The 20100-nt window shown below is 38.6% G+C and overlaps 2 protein-coding genes across 18 annotated transcripts in view; one reads left to right on the top strand and one right to left on the bottom strand.

Moving 5' to 3' along the window:
- Window positions 1-1271, top strand: part of ITGB1 (integrin subunit beta 1) — a 45086-nt gene extending 43815 nt beyond the window's left edge. For both annotated transcript variants that reach the window (XM_082044319.1, XM_082044318.1), the window contains one exon: window positions 30-1271. In XM_082044319.1, the coding sequence (XP_081900445.1) occupies window positions 30-95 (66 nt within the window). In that variant the 3' untranslated portion in view covers window positions 96-1271. The remainder of the gene's footprint in view (window positions 1-29) is intronic.
- LOC309435708 (uncharacterized protein) overlaps window positions 1-20100 on the bottom strand; it is a gene marked incomplete at its 5' end in the record, with an annotated part of 63717 nt that overhangs the window by 5159 nt on the left and 38458 nt on the right. For 5 of the 16 annotated variants that reach the window (XM_082044320.1, XM_082044333.1, XM_082044332.1 and 2 more), the window contains 3 exons: window positions 9871-9984; window positions 12030-12123; window positions 18228-18502. Coding sequence is in view for 2 of the 16 variants with exons in the window: in XM_082044327.1 (XP_081900453.1) it covers window positions 9871-9984; window positions 12030-12054 (139 nt within the window). Of the gene's footprint in view, window positions 1-5870; window positions 8509-9870; window positions 9985-12029; window positions 12124-12235; window positions 12268-18227; window positions 18503-19433; window positions 19536-20100 lie in introns of those variants that run through there. The other 11 variants (XM_082044330.1, XM_082044331.1, XM_082044321.1 and 8 more) reach the window with 6 other exon arrangements.

Here is a 20100-nt window from a genome sequence, read left to right as displayed (position 1 = left end):
TAATTTATTTTTTTTGTTTCTTTTTCTAGGGTGAAAATCCTATTTACAAGAGTGCAGTGACAACTGTGGTCAATCCTAAATATGAGGGAAAATGAACACTGCTTGTATAACTTCACAACACTGTATGCAGCATAGCAATTTTTGTAGTCACAGTAAGATAGATTTAGGGCAAACTGCAGTGATTTTACTAATTCATTACATATAGGTTTGTTTTCCTGTGCAGGTTTTGAAAATGTACAATATGTTGGGTTTGGTTTTTTATTTTTTTTTTTTTTTTGCAAATGAAAGTAATCAGTACCAGAGGTCTGACAAACACACAACACAAAACTTGAGACTGTGTAGCCTTGTCAGCTGAGGTCACATGGTGCCTTTTGGACCTTTTCCACTCCCGTGCTGTGAATCCGGGTCTTCTGCAGGGTGCGGTGCTGCGGCGCGACAGGGGGACGCGGTCAAAGCCATCGGCACGAGGGCTCTGCCTAGCCAGTTAGTATTACACTCTTTAGCTTTACAGGGAAATCAGGGCTTGAGTTTGCAGATGTAATTAAATTCATGTAGCATGGAGCTGGTGGTTAATTGGTCTTCTGCTTGCAAGACATATGATTGAGTACATGGTAAGTGGAGTAAGTTGGAACTGAGCAGTGTAAAAGACTGAAAATTGTCTGCATACTTATTTTGAATTTTTAAGTTGTTTATTGCCAGGTTATGATTAAAATGAAAGACTTTGAGAAGAATGTTAAGAAGGAAAAAATAGCTTTAAAACATGTGCCATTACTGAAAAAGTTGCTGACTGGTAACTTGCTTAGATTTTGTTTGTAAATTCAAGCCCTGGGTGGCAGTATCGTGAAGTACCTTACCGAGACATCCTCAAAACACATAAGGGCCTTACATCATACTGTGTCTTCATTCTGTAATGTTTCCTGGTTTAAAGCCTGGTGCTTTGTCACCCTTCTAATCTTTTTAACGTATTTGGTTGCAATTCATTTTGTAATATTTTTGTATCAACACAAGCTTTTTTTCTTTTTTTCTTTTCTTTTTTTGGGCAGTCTTAGCTGTAAATTTGCCTCTACCCTGTAGCTAAGATTGCGTAGTTTGTCGTGTGACACGAGTCACACCATTCTTGACATGCGCCATGTACATTTGCCTTTGACCATTCAAACTGCATCATAGTCATATTCTTGTTTTAAGTGCCTTTTTATTTTAACAGATGTTCACTTTTTACAGTGCTATTACTGAAGTTATTTATTAAATAAAAGTACCTTAAAATACTTAAATCTTGTCTCTTTATCCTGTAGAAGTTGATGCTATTCAAAAAACCTAAGGACTATGTGTGTTTGGGCAAGCGGTAATAGATGTTGTAACAATACCAAGTATGTTCTTCAGCTCAAATCAGAGACAAGTTAAGAAGTGCTTTTGGGTGACAAACGTGAGCTGTGGTACAAAATGCACAAGGGCCAGGGCGCTGTGCACGGTTCCATGTTACGTACAGTGGCCACTGATACACAGCCCCAGGTGTTGGTTTGCATGTGTGCTAAAGGGGTTCTGGAGCTTAATAACTGTCCCTGTAAATGGACTATCTGGTTAATATTGTTTCACAACACATGGCAATGAGAACAGTTACTGCATAGCTGGTCTAGAGGAAGGTGTCCCCCATGGCAGGGGGTTTGGAACTGGATGAACTTATGGTCCCCACCAACCCCAACCATTCTATGAGTCTATAATTTTGTAGGAAAAGAAAGTCTTCCAAATTTTTTAATGGTACTAATGTTATAGATAAATTATCAAAACCACTTTGTAATTAAATACATTTGTAAATGAGACCCCATCTGGAATATTGTGTCTAGTTCTGGGCCCTCAGTTCAGGAAGGACAGGGAACTGCTGGAGAGAGTCCAGCACAGGGCAACAAAGATGATTAAGGGAGTGGAGCATCTCCCTTATGAGGAAAGGCTGAGGGAGCTGGGTCTCTTTAGTTTGGAGAAGAGGAGACTGAAGGGTGACCTCATTAATGTTTACAAATATATGAAGGGTGAGTGCCATGAGGATGGAGCCAGGCTCTTCTCGGTGACAACCAATGATAGGACAAGGGGCAATGGATACAAACTGGAACACAGGAGGTTCCACTTAAATAGGAGAAGAAACTTTTTCACAGTGAGGGTGACAGACACTGGAACAGGCTGCCCAGGGGGGTTGTGGAGTCTCCTTCTCTGGAGACATTTAAAATCCACCTGGACACATTCCTGTGTAACCTCATCTGGGTGTTCCTGCTCCGGCAGGGGGACTGGACTAGATCTTTTGAGGTCCCTTCCAATCCCTGACATTCTGTGATTCTGTATATTCACAGAATCAGTACGTTGTTTTTTTAACTGTTGGTACCTTCAGGTTATCCTGAGAAGTAATGGGAATTTTTTCTGATAGTCCCTTTGAACCTCCGTCTGAGAGCAGGAGCAGCCTGGTTCCCATGGAGGGGGTGGTCGGTCTGTGTGTCTGTCCCCAGCTCTATGAGGGAAGCAGATGGAGACAAGAGGATCCAAGGGCCAGTTTTGAGCTGGACTTGGCTGTTTAAGGCCAGTTCCTGGAGGGATCAGTGGGGTGGTGGAGCGGGCAGGTGTGTGTATGGGAGTGTGTGTGTGTGGGGTTCAGCAGCTGCTGGAGCAGGACGGGCACTGCAGGGAGCAGCAGGGGAGAGTGGAGATCCAGGGGCAGCTACTGGGCAGGCCGGGTGTCTGAGCCCAGCGTGGCAGGGGCGGGCACTGTAGTTACACCTGAATTTCCCACTGATGGGCCTCTGTGGGCAAGGCGAAGGGGAGGGGGCTGTTGGTCCTGTCCATATTTCCATGAGCGCTGTGCTCTGTCTGTCCTGCTCCGCGTCTGTGTACAGATGCTCTGTGTACACGTTCTGCGTGCATGTGGTTGCTGGGAAGACGTGCTGAGGCTCATGACAGGTTGGACCTGCCGACACGGAGCTGCTGCAGCATTGATTCCCTTGGGCTGTTGGCTCAGGCAACAGGTACATTTTCTGCTGGCTGGTGCAAACAGGAGCAAACTCACGGGTGGGAAGAAGCTGTGCAATAATGTAGCCTGCTTGTCCTTTGTAACAAAGTCCACAGTACTGCTCTGGATTAGTTCTTGCATTGCAAATGCTCTTTTTCCTATTGCTTTTCCAGCAAGGGAACCAAAAGAGCCTGAGAATGGCATTAACCCGACCACGGGGTACAAAACCAGTGGGAGCTGCACCTGTGTGTACAGCCCGTGTTGTCTGCTCCTCTTTGTGTGACTCTACAGAATTGCAGTTGGATTGTGGCCACAATGGATGAGATTTTATTTTGGACATTTGAAAACTTGCCTCCCTTCCTATGGCTTCGGTCACTTTCCCAACAACACTGAGGGTCTTCGAAAGCTCCGTAAGAAAAGATGCAGAAATTTTTTCTAAACACATTTTGTATTACTGGTCCATGAAAACTGTCTTCATTGGAGACAAGGCAGCTTAAACATAAAGGATAATTTCTGAACTTTATGGCTGTTGGTTTTTCAATATTCTAGAAATAGTAATCTCAAATTTTTGTTTCAGACTGTATCAAAGTGTCCTTTGGATCTCTTTTTACTTCTTGGTCTTTCCCAGACTGCACAGAACACTGGAATCCTGAACTTAATAGAATTCCTGTCACACAGGTAGCAGGATGCTGACATTCAGGAACCTTGATTCCAAGACAGCATTACCAGTCCTCCTAAATTTAGCAAATTTTTAATTACATGTAGATTGACCTAGTTCTGTCCACTCATCTGTGTTACAAGTTCTACAGTTTCCTTAACAAATCTGGTTTCAAAATGCTTTTGTGGATTTGGAGACGACTGTTTCACAGAGAGATGCTCCTGAAGATTGGATTCAAGAGGCCCATTAAGCCAAATCCCTGCTTAAACTGGGTTTCTAGTAGCCACTTCCAGCCAGATGGAAGTTGCTTAATGTCTCCAAGTGAACAGTTGCTTAAACGAGAGGGAGCAGCTGCCATCCCACAGTATCAGATTCAAGATACTATAAGTGTCACAAAATGTATCATTTGCTTTAAAGTAAAATTTGATGCTCTAGCTAAGAGGGATGGTGTAGTTCAAATATGATAAAGTTTAAGTGCTGGAAAACAGAAGTGTATCTGTTTTAAAAGAATTACAGCTGGAATAACCATAGTCCAGCTATCCTTAATCCATCCATCTAAAGAGCTAGAATTGCTTTATAGCAGTTATTAATAAAAAGAAGTCTCTTATCCTGGGTTGAAACTAAAACAGCAAAAATACAAGTGAGCCGAAGGAAATAACCCTCTGTCATCACGAGGTTTATTAAGTAACATCCATGAACAAACTTTGCCACAGTTTGTTGAGCCTCTTGCCTGGAGCTGCCTCTGGGTTGACTGAGGACCCTGGAGCCCAGACTGAAGCCGCTTCTTGGCAGAGTCGTGAGCACCCGCCTGAGGAAACCGTGACTGATCAACACCTCCTGCCTTGGGGAGTCTGACCCTTTCCTTTCCTTTTCTGCACAACTGCACTGCTCTGCATTATGACCACTTTTCCATAACAAGTAGAAATCCATTCTCAGAGGAGCAGAGAATGTGAATAGAGAGAAGACAAAACCAAACACTTTTTTAAGTAGAACTCTCTTACTAAAGCTTTGGTATTGATCAAGTAGAAGCAGTGAAAGAGTATCCTCTAGCTACAAAGCTCAACTATTCAGAGGCTATTTTCCAGGTACTCGTCTTTTTCTTTCTGAAAAATCAGAATTACTGCCAAAGGAGTTACCTATCAGTGAATATTTATAAGCAACTTTGAATACAAGTACCAGAACACAGAGTACTGTAAAGTAATTCAGGTGAATGTTCATTAGTGGTAGTAAATATATTAAACCTTGCCTAATTAAAATGCATGAATTGCAGCAAAAAAACCACACTTAACTTGAATATTTGGATTAAATACTAATTTTGAATTAATTTTGAAGGCAGGATTTTTTAAAATAACATTGACAGTAGGCTGAAGAGTTTCATACAGATTAGTATAAGAAATAGCTTCTAAAATACAAAGAAATAATAAGGGTCTCAAATACTCTGTCAATGGAAAACAATCAGAAAAATGGAATTTGCTTATTCTTCATAGGACAGCTGTGTGAACTGTCTCACCTTGCTTTAACACTGCATTACACAAAACATAAGTAGTTTTATCCACAAGAGATTTAAAAGTACTATCTTGTAAATTCTCTGCTATGTGAAATTTCACCCTCTTGGTTCCATGCCTAATTTTACATACACAATTAGGATTGTCAAAGCAGACATTAATAGACACTATAGAAAGTGGATGATTTTGGTGTATGTCTTAGAAAAAAAATTACAGAACAGCTTTATAAAATGAAAACTGAGATACAAAACATGCAAATGTTTATATTTCCTCAACAACACTATCGTGTCAATACAGGTCAGTATAGACTAATCAAACCATTGCTTTTCAGTTAGATAAGTGATTATTTATATGTTGTAATTTTTTTTTTTAAATGAATTAACTATTTTTTTTTCCTAGGTATTATATTATTTGCCTTCTGTGTTAGCGCAAGGCAAAGACAAGTAAAGAAATGAAAAGTGTCGATCTGAAGTATCATCGATTTTATTCTAGAAATATTTCCTAACCAAAGCACAGCCCTCAGCATATCCAGTCACACAAACATGGCTTTTTTCTGACTCGACAGACTCAGGATCAAGGCCGACCTCAGAGCCTCATATAAAAAAAGGCATCAAAAACCAGATCAAATGCATCCACTCTTCTAAACAGGTGTTAGTCTAAGAAGTAAGATGGGCTAAGGGGAAGATTCGTGTTCTGTTAATGAGGATGCTGACATGGCATAGTCAGTGTATCAGAAGCTCTGAAAAGGATGATAATTGATAGACTATTGTAATTGCAAGATGGATAAAAGTTAAACTATCTACTACAGTAATGCCTGATTTTAAAAAGTGGAAGTATAAAAAGAAAGAAAGGGATCACTAAACATGTCTGGAGGGGAGCACCGAATTATTCTTGGGCACCACAAAGGCTGCTCAAGAAAGACTTCAGCAAGATCACACAAACTGCAGAAGAACCGATTCAACAGGCAGTAAAAGAAGCTGATAAAAGCCAGGACCTGTCCTCGAAAAAGCTGAATTGCATTTAATGGAAGAAAATACAAAAGAATGCAAAGTTCACCATTAAAAGTATGCTAAAGAGGATTTAGTGCCTCACAGAAGGCATAAAAAGTAATAAACACACTGGAACAAGAAGCCTGACACTGAGACATCAGAAGAACAGTTGGAATACATGTACACTTGTTCTTTGCCTCTGTACCTACTGTGGAGGAGTCTCATGAGCTGGTCAACCTAGAATACCCCGTCATGGGACAAATGCCTGAGAAATTATTCAAATCAAAGTGTCAAAAAATATTTTAGAGATAAATCAACATTAGGAAGAGCATCCAACTGCCAAGAGCCAGTGCTAATCATTTAAGAAGGCCTAAGGAACTCAAGGATGAGTGCCAGATCTCATTGCCGTATGAATGGGAAATGGCTAAGAGGCATAGTCCAAATTTTTAAGATGTTTTTTGGGAATTAAAAATAAATAAATAAATAAAAGTTATCCAAATGTTTCTACCACTACCTGGTAGAAAAGATAAGAGCAAGCGGACACACAGATGAGTATCACATACTGTGGAAGAGCCGACACAGGCAGAGGGAAGTTGTTCCTCACAAATCTACCAGATTTCTTTGAGGGAGTCAGCAACATTCAGCCCAAGAGAGATCATGCTTCAAATTGACTAAATAACTATTAAAGTCGGAAGATAGGAAACACACCATAGGAATTAATTATGAGTTTTCTAATTTGAGGGATGTTGTTGACAGAGCCTTTGGCCTGCTGGCAAGCTTCCTCGTAACGCAGCCCAGGATCCCGTTCACCTTCTTTGCCATGAGAGCACCGAGTATGTACAGCGAGAGGCAATGGAGAAGGTGAACAGGGGAAGACCAAGGAGTTTTCAGACCAAGAAGGGTCCAGGCTCAAAATAAACTTAAGGTACTTCTTCCTATAACCCACAATTATGTTGTAAAGTATGTTGACATACTATGGCTACTATGGATTTTAAATGAATAGATAAATTTATGAAATAATTAATCATGGGGCATTAGCTGCAGAACATAGCAAATATGGCCTGCTTTGAAACTGGAGAATATTTGGAGAAGAATCTGATACTGTTCTCTACATGTCTGCTGTTGAACACAGATTGAGACACGGCAGTGGATGATAGGAACCTTTAATCTGATGCAGGATGCTTAGAAACCTTTGTGTTCTTTAGTATTTACCATTTGTGCCATAAAGTTGGTGACTTGCAAGAGCTGGAGCCTGTTGCAAACCTTTCCAGTTTGATTCCAAGCTATTAAGCAAAACCTTTCTTCTGTTACCCCCTGCGTTTTCTTCTCTATCACAAGAGAAATACTTTGTAGCAATAATTAGAAGCTACATTTACTATTTTAAAACCTGATTCAAAAGAAATAATAGGCTTGTTTCACTAAGGTAGGCTGGCCTGCTACTTTGTGTCACACTAATGGGCACAGCAAAACCTCATCCTACCCACAACAGGAAGGCACAAATTCTCTTTTTTCCAAGACTCTCCACTGGCACAAAACTAGACCAGTTTGTCATAAATCTCTCAAACAGTAACAGGAAAACCGTGTGTGTCAAGAGTTCTGGGAGCTGCTGCAGGAGAGATGCCTGGCAGAAAGAGCTGAAAGAGACACTTTCATACGTCGGAAAAAATATGCTGGCACTTAGCAATCCGTGACTGGGAGGATACCACCCGTCAGCTCCTTTATATCCTGTTCTTTCACATGGTGCATGGATTCGATTACCAGAACATTGGATTGAATTTATAGAGTCCAGGGTTTTCAAAGCCACCTGTCATTTGGGAGCATCGAAATCCACCTACATTTCTACAAGAACTGGTGTTTTAGTGAAATGAACGAAGTGCCAACCAATTTAATCTCCAAGCTAAAATGTGAAGATTCTGTGCTTCTTTTTGAGGCGTGATCTGCAGGCAGCAAATAAGAAATATTAACAATAAAATTTTGTGTCAGTGATTGCATTTCACTGGCACTTCAGTGGTGTCTCCATCCACTCAGGATCCAGAGCACTGAGCCCTCCCTGGGTGTGGGCAAATGTAATACAGTTCAGTGGCTGGAGAACAGCATTGAATAACAGAGTTTCATTGGATTCCATTCCTTCTTGAAACTGGATCACTGTGCACTCCGAAACCTAGAAATCTTTTGGACACTTGACAACCAGGAATACAGGATAAGAGGTAATTAACCCACTCAGCTTCTGCTGAATGGCTCTCTTTGACTCGGGCACCTCAGTTCTTCATTAAACATCCTTTCTTTAGTGCCAAAATAAGTCTGGCCTGACTTTTGCACTGAAATCAATCTCCTCTATAACTCCAGTCATTGGATTTTCCTCAGTTCCTTTCGAGATAGTAATTAAAATGAAAACAACAATCAATTTTTGTTTTACATTGATAAGAAACACATCACAAAGCTGACAAGTATTCAGCTGGAATATATTAAACCGGGCAGTTAATTCCATATTTATCTAATTTCATAATAAAAAATCTTTCTGCAAAATTCTAGACTTGCAGATCTCTATTATGCCTGCTGCTGTTAATCAACATGATAACTTCAACACTGCTCAAAAGAACTTGCTGGTTTGCGTGTTATTTTCCATAAAACAATAATGATGAACATCAGTTATGTTCCCTTCTCTTACTTTTCTATTGATATAGTCCTGCTAAATTATTCTATCCAAGATCATTGTCAAGCTGATCTTTTATGGCTAAGAAATATAGGCATCTAACACGTTCCAGATCAGACACAAGCAATAATACATATTTTCACTACAAAATTAGATATTTAAACATCCATCCTAGGACTGTCTACCCAAGCCAGAATTTTTACTGACCATACATACAGATGAACGTACATACAGGGTCTCACCCTCTGACCCACGTATGCCCAGTTATCTGCTAGAGAAGACTCCACTTGCTGCAGATCTTTCAGTCGGGCTTCCAGACTTGCAGCTATAATCTTTTTTAGCTCATATCCTCCCCTCTCTATAGAAAATGACAGGTACATTATTTAATTTAAAGTTTTACAAGCTCTTGTAATAAAAATTGTAAGCTACAGTGTTTACTGTTGAGAAGTTGCTTTTGCATTCTCCTAAGAAATACAATACACTAAATATTAGACACAGTAATTACTTGAAGGGTTTTTTATTTAATATTTAAATTGAAGAATGAAACCATTCTATAAATTATTACGGAATATCACACAAGATATAATGCAGGTATGTAACGCTCTCTCTGTACAGCTTAAAGAATAAAAGCAAATAATTCCTGTCTGATGAAACATATCTTTGATACTATTTTCCATTACAGTGACAATCTAGTATTGCAGACATAGATCAGAAATGTATTTTTATGCATATTCAACTATTATGCTCCTAAGTTATCAGTAATTTAAAATGTATTTTCTTAAAAATACTTCAGTAGCACTCAGTCAACCTAAAATATCACTCTCCAGTGTCAGAACTTTAGTCAATGACCATTTTCACCTGTGTGAAAATAGATATTCCCTTCAAATTCTTACTTGTTTTGTACATAATTCTCAAGCAAAAAAAAAAACCTTAAAAAAAAATGCTAAAATCATTTCCATGTTTATAAAAAGCCAGTCCTGTACCCTAACCCATGGAGGATCTGAGTGTCTCAGTAATTCTACTCCACAACCACACGAAAGCGTCAGTGAATAAATACTGTGGTCTCAGACACTCACCGTTGGTGCTGCCTGTTCCGCCAGCTGCCGGAGCCACCGTTCCCTGCAGGTCTTTCAGATTCAATCCCAAAATTGCAAGAAGCCTCTGGTTTGGTAGCTCCTTTAGTCTATTATCTGCAACAGATGCAAAATACCAGGCAGCAGTTGGAAAACTACATTTATATATTTCTTTTAAAAATCAAATGCTATCAGATGGATCTTGAACTCAAAAGTTACTTTATATTGGAAATAATATCCATGATATAGTAAATTATTAGCCTATACTGTGAGTAACGTTTAAAAAAAACTTTCAAGCCTTGAAAAGAAAGTGCTGTTATGTGCTCATATTTAAATAGTACCAAAATTTAAAAGTGTATAAAGAATGAAAAACAATGGCATTTTTATTATCTTGTTAACTCTGCCTTCCTGAATGTGTTATATTTGAGATTTAAGCCCTTCAAAACAAAGATTTTCTTCTTGTTTGTATCACAATGTAACTGTGATTCACATTCCAGCCTCAGGATTGTAATGTCTTATTTTCCCATCTTACACAATAGCAAGAAGGAATTATGGTCAGACATAGGAGGGGGGATGAGTTCCCAACCCTAATTAAGCCAATCGCAAAACTCTCATTAACTGCAGCAGAGCCCACCATAAATCAGTGGATACTATGAACCACCTGGGCCCTGAGTGCCACCTGTTCCCCCTCCAAGGGGCTCAGCCACCTGTGGCCAAGGACAACTCTGGTAGGATGCACGTTGGTGACGTGGGGAGAAGATTATGTTGGATAATGCTGGACGTGTCCTGTGCTCCGGACTGTTAGGTGATCCTGGTCACCAGAACCAGCCCAGCCCTGCTTGCCTTGCCCAGCTACTGAGGGACTGTGCCCTCGTCAGTGGAGACACTGACCACAATCATTTGCTGTCACCGTCCTCTCCCAGATGGCCTTCCCTTGTGGAGCAGCCTCTTCTTGCTGCTCCCTGACACACAGAATCTCACTGTCATTCAGCTCCTACCCTTTTGTTCTCTTCTGGCTTCTTCCTATTTCTGATGCCATTGATTATTCTCACCTCCCTGGCATTTTACACCCACTAGGTTTGAAGATACTTTTTTTTTGCTCCAGTTCTTTTCAAGACTGTTCTTTTAGTTCATCTTTGATGCAATATCTTTCCCCACTCTCTCATTATTCCCCAGGGCAGTGTCTATAGCCTTTTGCTCATCTTACTTTATGTTCTCTCTCTAAGCAATTTCAGCAGCTGACACATCTTAGGTTATTATCTCCATGCTGATGACTAACAAATCAAGCTCAGCATCATTAATTGTTCTTCTAGTAACATTCTCCATCCATCCTTCTCTCAAAGATGTCATTTCAAGGTTTTATCAGCTTTAACTAGACTTGTGAAAAAGAGCTAATATTTTGCTTTCCAAAAACTTGCTGTATCTTTATTTCCAAAACTAGTTTTCTGGATACTCAGGTGCATGATCTCAGGATACTTTCAAAGTTTTCCCTCACATTGCTCTTAATGAAAGAAAACTCCACACGCCATTCTGCGATCCTGTTCTACTCAACATCCTCTTTCCCCGTTTCTTCAAACAGAATGGCCTCCTTTCAGTCTTCATAAAATGTTATAAAAGCCCTTTCAATTTGTTTATGCAATACCTTTGTTCATGTAATACCCTTGCCTAAATACTGTCCCACCTGAATTCTTCTGCCAGCTCCCAGTTCTCCTCGACATCAGATTTACATTTTTCAGTATTGCTTTTAAGTGTCCATGTAACATATAAATCTAAAACCTTAAAAAATAATAAGAAATTAAACCCTTTATCAGGTAAACTATACCTAGTTACCAAGTAGAAGAAATACCTGAGCTAGCTTTAAATTAGTCAGGTATTGGCAGAAGTCAGTTAGCAGTAGTGAAATACCACTAGCAACACTGGTATCAAGCTGCTTGGCAGGATGTATTAGTACATGCCCAGCTTTATGTATTTCTGAATAAATACTCTTCCCGTTCCCTCATTAAGCTTTATGGTTATTTACTTTTGGTACATTCTGCTAGTATTCCCAGTATTTTTAATTGTTTCAGTTTGTCATCTATATGTCCAATGATGTAAAGTTGTTTAGCTTATTTGCATTTAAATTCCTCTTAAAATAATTGTATTTTTCATAGTGTCTCCAGTACCTTTCACTAATATCTGTTTCTTCATCTTGAGCCCAGGAGTTGCTAGAGCAGTAACACTTCTTCAATAAGTGCCTATGAGGTGTTAAACAGGGACCTAAATAACCGAATGCAGATCTCTACATTTATTCTGCGTTTACCAGTATTTCTGCCTATTTCACTGTCTTCAAAAGCTTCTTTGTCTTTCAGATCTCTTGTACCTGATGACAGCTTGGCAAGCACTCTGCAAATGCTTTCTTCCCTGCATATAAGGATAAAAGCTACTCAGAAAGATGTTCAGCAGACAAAACATCTAAACAGTGTCTAATGATTTTCCTCTAGAAACTGGCACATGGCATACTCTAAAAAAGACTGAGGTAAGCTTTATATACCCCTAAGAATCAGACTTCAATGCATTTCTTGCTGCAGGCCTGTGCATTCCATGCAGCTTCATTCAGCGATAAAGACAGTGTATGTACGAGTCCAGATACAGGTATTTCAGCCCATTTTGCAAAGCACATGCATAGCACAGATGTAGGTAGTTTTGTCCTCACATGAAGATTTGAGATTTTGCTGTAGAATATTTTTACCTCATCCTTTATTATATCATCTTTATTAGCTATTTTAAACAGATAGATGAGGAACTGGCACAAACTTCAGGTTTTATGGAGTTGGTCAACTTTTGGTAACAATTGGGAAAACGAACAAACAAACAAAACCCAACAAAACACTGCATACATACACACACAAAAAACAACTCAGCTTGCTGTGGGCAAACTGTCACCATCGTTAGAAAATGTTCTATCTCATTGGGAGTGTGACGAAAGCAAGAAGTTACTTTAGGAAAACACATAGGTCTTAATCTAGGGCACAGAAGCATAGTAACACATTTTGCTTGAAAACTATGTTCTATATTTAGTACTCTGATCTTTTTGGTCTATAGTATCTTATATATAAGTACATAGTACATTACAGCCTTGATTATCATTTATATTAAAGCCACTGGATACTGTTAATGTAATGAAACTTTTAAATGGCTGAAGCACCACGAGTATAAAGCACATTCAGGCTTATGTTTATTGCTAATCTGAAGATCAAAAAAATGATTAATAAGTAACATATTTCTGTTATTATATATTTACCTAAAACCAAACCTTTAAGATTTATTCCTTTATAACAAACTTATTTGCAAGATGATGATGGGTACCGAACCATGCAAAGGTATCTGGAGACATAAGAATCATTCTCTCTTTTTATAGAAGCAAAAATTGAAGGCTCAGCAGACAAGGATGAACAGGTTTGCAAAGGTTAAGAAGAAAACTAATTGCCAAAACAGAAATAGCTGTGCAGCATCTGATCAATGTCCTTTTCTGTCTAAAAAGACTGCAAACACACATGGACAAATTGCATTTCTCTTGGCTAAATATCAAGATGATTTCATGAATTTTTAGAATTAAAAAAAAATGTGGTTATGTTGCCGTACTTTTTAACACATAAAGAATGAGCACATAAAGCTGACGGTCATGTCAGGAATTGCACCAGAAACCTTAGTGGGGCCAGGTGTGTCTTATTTCTCTGGATAACCCTGCAAGTTCCAGTATTTATCAGTTAAGGAGGCATCATCCAGTCCAGAGGTGTCAAACGCATTTTCATCGGGGCCACATCAGCCTCTCAGTTGTCTTCAAAGGGCCGAATGTAATTTTAGGACTGTAGAAATGTACGTGTAGTTAATTCAACTTTGAAGGCAAACGTGAGGCCGATGCGGCCCCCAGTGAAAATGTGTTCGACACTCCTGATCTAGTCAGTCAAGGAAGATTGACAGCCACAGAAAATAACCCATAATAATTTGTGGGGTCACTCTAGAAATAATAATTGTCATTATAGGGATCCTACACTGTTGTTTGTCTGTAGCTAATTAAATCATGGTTATTTTCTACATGTGACATAGGCTCCTTATTTGACAACTATCATGAAAATATAAGTTTTACTTGTGTAAATACTCCCCATGTAGCAAAAACATTTTTAATAGCAGAACACATTAATGCACATAAATTTTCATACACTATTCATCATACAGTATGCTTTACAATTATTTTAAATTCATTCTTTCTGCATATCAGCATGATTCAATGTGTTTTATGTGTAATCAACTCAGTCAGAAGTATGTTCACTGGTATAACAAATTCCCAGTTTATCAGGGAGAAATGCTTCTCAGTACCATTAAAACACTGGATTTGGGAAGCACATTCCATGGTTTCTGGCAATCTTTGGCATGGTGGCACTACTTACAATCAGATATTCTTCTTTCAAAATTAGAGATTTATCTTTAGCATCTACTACTTCTTTTTAGAGTCCATGGAAGCCTTTTTTTCTTCAGATAAGATGGTTTCCAAAGTTACATTCTAGAATAGCATTATGTTATATTGTTTGTGATTATTACAAGAGTGGTCAACTGATAAATGTTCTTAACATATGCAAATCCTGAATAAAAGTATTCAAACTATAAACTAATAAATTATCTTAAGAACTAAGAAGTAATTAGTTAATTTACTAATTTACTAAAACTAATCTCTAAACAGATAAATTGAATAATATTTGCCCTTTTTTTCTCATTTTGATTTACTCACCAAATTTACAGAACCTTGTCCAGAAACTGAGTTCCATTTTAACTTTTTACCATCAACTTTTTCAAGACTGAGAAGTCTGATATCAAACCAATGAAATGCTGGCAGTTGATAATTTAAAATAAATTATTCAATATTTGGAAAATTACAGAATATATATAATCTTTCTGTGGGGTCATAGAAGGTATGTATTTTGAACAGCTGAACTATGGGAACAGTACTGGACAAAGAAGAGATGTCTCACACAATAGTGCTGGTTAGACTGTCATATTCCGGTGTGCAAAGGAAAACAGAGATGCTAGAGGTTTGGTGTAGGTTACTGTCATTGCCATCATAGAATCATATTCATCATTTCCATATGGTTAGCAAACATTAAGGTATTTTACTCCAAAATATGTTCTCGATTATATTTCGACACTTTTACAGGATAATCTTATATATTCAAATTCCTATATTAAGTTTTTACTTCCTTGCCTCAGGACACTCTTGTAGACTGCTCTCAAATCAAAATACTGTAATGTTAGCATAATATATTGTAACTGCAGTCTCTGTGCTACTTCTGTCATGTAGAAGAACTGATGAAATCCAAGATAGAAATTATTTTCATGTAAAAGCTCCCAAAAGTCAAACATGCTGTGTTCAACTGCTGAACATTCATTTATGACAGAGTTACCTGCTTCACTGGAGGTTAAGGAAGCAAAACTCATGAATACTTTAAAACATGGGAACTAAGAACACCCAAGAGCCAATATATTATTTTGAAAATAAAAGAAACACTTGGTTTCACTTTTTTATCTTGATTCAGGTCCTTTATGTTTATATATTTGTCCCCCAAAACAATAAGAAATATCGAAATGGAACATTTTACAATGCTGCTTATTTCACAAACCTGAAAAAAAAGAATAGGACAGGTAGGAAAATGGAATAATCCCTTCTACTGCAATCAATTTCTCCAAGTTTAAACAGCTGCAATTCAAGTCACAAACAAGGCAGTTTTCTCACTGAATGAAGCTACGCTAAGGGTCAATTGTTAATGTATAGACGGCACTTACACAGGAGTACTGTAGCAATAAAAAATTATTCAATTAATCTGTTCAGTGTATTAGAGAAAATAATAAGCTCTGTCCTCATTTGCCTCTGTTTCTTCTTCTGAAATAGTTTACTACTACATCACATTCACAAAACAGACTTGACGATTAGAACAGACAAAACACAATGTAACTTTGCAGGTACTATAGTGACCAACATCTTGGAAAATAAATACTTCAGAGCTTTAAGTTATTTCTTCTAATAATCATCTGTTGTTGTTTGGTCTGAGGTTCAATGGTACATTTTATTTGGCATCAAAACTGATTTTTAAATTTTCTACCCTACCACATTTGGAGCCGGTATTCCCTCCAGCACACTACAGCTCACCACCTTCTCAGTAGTGTTACTGCAATGATGTGTAAGGCTGCAATTGGAAATGACCTATGTTTAAAGAAAAATTTGGCTGGTTCTGCCTTTTATTGCTGCACTGGACTCTGACTAGTCTCCGAGGCACACTGAAAAACCCTAACATCCAGCTTCTTCAGGCTAAAAAACACCAGAAAAATGCATCTTTCTTGCAGCAGCTACACTGAACTAAGTAATTTGATCAGTTTTTCTTGTATTGAGTTTTTTATCTATTTACTGTAAAACAAAGGGAGTTATCATGGTTGACTTTTAATACTGTATTAGGAAAGAAAAGAAAGAGGGAGAGATGGAAGGAAAAGAAAGAGGGAGAGATGGAAAGAGAGAAAGAGAGAGGGAGGAAGGGAGGAAGGGAGGAAGGGAGGAAGGGAGGAAGGGAGGAAGGGAGGAAGGGAGGAAGGGAGGAAGGGAGGAAGGGAGGAAGGGAGGAAGGGAGGAAGGGAGGAAGGGAGGAAGGGAGGAAGGGAGGAAGGGAGGAAGGGAGGAAGATTTACAACTCTTCTTTGGAAAGCGACAAGCACAAGTATCCCATCCCATCCCATCCTCCTTCAAAAGCATTATTGTTTTGAAGAATATGAAGGAAACCTGCCTGAAAGCTGGATGGATTTAGAGTTTACATGACTGAAATACAAGGCTTTCTATTTGGATGGAGAGAGAAGAAATAAAACAGCTGCTGAATGCTGACATAGCTCAGAACAATCATTAGAAATGCTGTAAATTATACTGACATAATGTACTTTCATGGCAGAACCTCAAGTACTACTTGTGAGATCCCATCAAAATCATTACCTCTTTGTATCACAGATTTAATCTGCAGCAAGTAAATGATGATGTTTGTCCATGTTTATAAATATTTTTAATAAATTGACAATAAAAATATTGTATCAATCAGTCCTGTAAAAGTCAAAAAGCTGGAGTATAGATGCAGCACTTTCGTTTTCCTGAGATTCATGGGGTGAAGCTTCTTGTCATAGGGGTGAATCTTCTTGTATATTTAAAGACTTGGGTAGTGATTGTTCTAGATGTTTTAAGGAGAAATGTGACAAAGTTGAGAAGAATAATCAGGTCTACTTGCAGTATAAGTGGTTTTAATATTACTGAACATTTCGGAAATGAATATTTTTAAACTAGGATATTGCCCAAAATGAAGCTACACTGCTAATGCAAGAGTCAGGAAGCCCGTGGCCATACTCATTTAGAGTATTCTGGTACTACCTTTATCATTCACAGCAAAGAACAAACTGTGGTCCCTGGGCCAACAAAGATTAATCCATTGAAGCCTGAGTCCTTCGGAGCACACTGGCTGTGTTCATACCTCCTAGGAAAGGGAATACACCCTGTCCTGCCTCACGTAAACAAGCACCACATTCACCATTCATTTGCCTCATGCACAACACGTGAATATACCAGTGTTTTCAATACAAGGCTTTGTGCTCGGCATGTCCTCAGTGACACCCCCTGTCTATGGGCCAGACTTATCCTCCAGAAAGGGCCATCTAAGCCACTACTATGTTGGCAGTTAGGGACACCCTGGAAGAACTAGTGCTACTAGAACTGCAGGAATAGGAAGAGATACTTATCAGTGGCATGTTCCTGCACCTTGATTTTCAGGCGTCAGGCTGAGCCATGAATGCTATGGTAAGCTTCCTTCTGTTCAGAGAAGCTTTTGAGTCCCAGAATAGTATCTCCTTGCTAACATTATAGCATGCTGTATCTCAAATGACTCAGCAGCAAGTGTAATTTGGATGGAGGGAACACTTGCACACAGAGAAGGAAAATCCCATGAAGCTTCCACAGTCCTTGACTTCCACCAGCAGGCAGCTTACTAGGGCAAGGCCACCAGGCTAGCCGGTGATTTCCCAAACCATCAGGATGTCCAAATCTGCATTCATTAGCAACACCAGTTAGGTTGCATGGGCCTCTCCTCAGTGACACTTGGGTCAAATGCAGAGAGACAGATCCAGATGTCCCTGAAGTCTGAGTCACAGCTTCCGCTGAGAAGCAGCTCACAGTTCATTTGAGCCTGAATTTCCTCAGGATCAACACTGAGCTGGAATTTAATGAACTGACAGGCAAGTCGAAAGATCACCAAGGATGAAAAGGAGATAAACAGGATGCAAATGTGGAACACTCCAGTCTGCCTCACCTCATACAGGAGAATGTGAACCAACACTTTCAGAACAGGATCTCTACGCGCAGACCGGTACTGCTGTTGTTATAATACGAGTAGCCCAGGGTTCTGCATGAGCAGAGAACACCGTGATGTCTCCTGTGATCCTCCTCCATTTCAGGACTAGTCCTGCCCAATGAATAGGTCTCAAAGGATAACGCTTAATATTGATAGTGCAATTTATAATGATCATTCTTGAAAAATAAATCTTAACTGTAGATGGAGTTGGACTTTCCATATATTCATCTTGCCTTTAAAAAACAAACAAACAAAAACGGTGAACAAAAAGGAACATGCAAAACCTGATTTTCTCTTTGCTCTCGCTGCTGCTGCCCTTTGCTGGATTTTTTTCAAAACAACCAGTTTTACTGACTGAAATAAAGTTTCAATCTTTTTCAATAAACCAAAGCAAGAATTTTTGTGGCATCCATTCTGCTGTACTGTGGCCATAATAAACTGATCCTTGTTAAAATGGGCAAGGATTTTGCAGTCAGGGTCACCTTTTAAGCAATGTGGTGTGAAAGCTGCATTACCTGTCATTCTATTCATTGTGGCTAGAACCAGATGAAAAAAATTGTAACATATTTCCCAGGATTAACTAGCTATGTCATCTGCATTTAAGGAAAGTTAGCAGCCTTCTGGTTTCTGGTCTTAAATATTTACAAGTACAAAAAGCCTAAGTATGCTTCATACCTACTCCAGCCTTGCCTATTAACAATCACTGTGTTTTCTAGGTTCTTATCCAATTTAATCACCAATACAGTCAACGGTAATTTATTGTTTCTGATTTGCAGTTTACAGCCCTATGACTTATTCAGGATCCAGATCGCTTACACTCATGTTTGTGAAATAAAAAAAAAATTCTATTAATAAAAATTGAACAGTCTTGTGACCTAAATACAGTATTAGAACTGTCACTGAAAGTGATATTAAGGTTCTAAGTAATATGCATTCTTAAATCTCTAGTTTATCAAAAGGTTACTATACATGCACTTGAGTCTACATGTGCCTCTTTCACTTCAACTTATAAATATTCTCCACTGTGCTTATAATCTGTAAGAAAGTTAATATTATTAGTAACTATAGTAAAAGAAAAAGCTCTTTGTATTGTGTGTAAGTTGCAAGGTTTTAGTAGGGGCAGCGGGGGCACAGGGGGCTGCAGCGGAGGCCTCTGTGGAAGGAGATTGGGGGATGCTCCATGCTGGACACAGCTGGTTCCATCAGCTCCATAACGGAGCCACCACAGGCCAAAGCTGAGCCAAACCAAAGGAGTTTGTGGTGTTTCTGGAAACAAGAGGACAGAAGCCCGATGTGACCGTACAAGTTAAAGAACACAATCATTACAGAAAATACATATCATTACTAGTTAAAAGTCAACTGATTAATAGTTGTGTCTAAAAAATATTCTTTTGCTTAAAGGCAAATAGTTAATTTACAGTAAAACATAATTGGTACATGACATTCAACGTATCTGGTTGTTGAACTAGCAATAAGCATATAATTACACACTACTATATCATTTGCTGCTCTAGTGAAAAGCTACAAGGACAAGAACCTTAAGCTGTTAGTGAAGAATTTTTAAAGCATTGAACAACATACGATAATTGCTTTCAGAGCAATTATGATAAATTGTTCTGAGAAAACACTGATCAAAAACTGATTATTAATCAAAGGCTTGTGTAATCTGGGTCATGATATTTTAATTGGGTCAACAGACTCTCGAAAGTCTTCTGAACTTCATGGCGTTTTCCCAAGTATAAAATAATAATCATTTAATCAAATTCAATTTTTGTTTTTTCCAATATAAAGACATATTTTATTTAATTGGCATTATTATGGTATGATCATC

Source organism: Streptopelia decaocto (genome assembly GCF_964273445.1).
Source record: "Streptopelia decaocto genome assembly, chromosome: 2".
Lineage (NCBI taxonomy): Eukaryota > Metazoa > Chordata > Aves > Columbiformes > Columbidae > Streptopelia > Streptopelia decaocto.
This window is presented reverse-complemented; position numbering and strand designations above follow the sequence as displayed.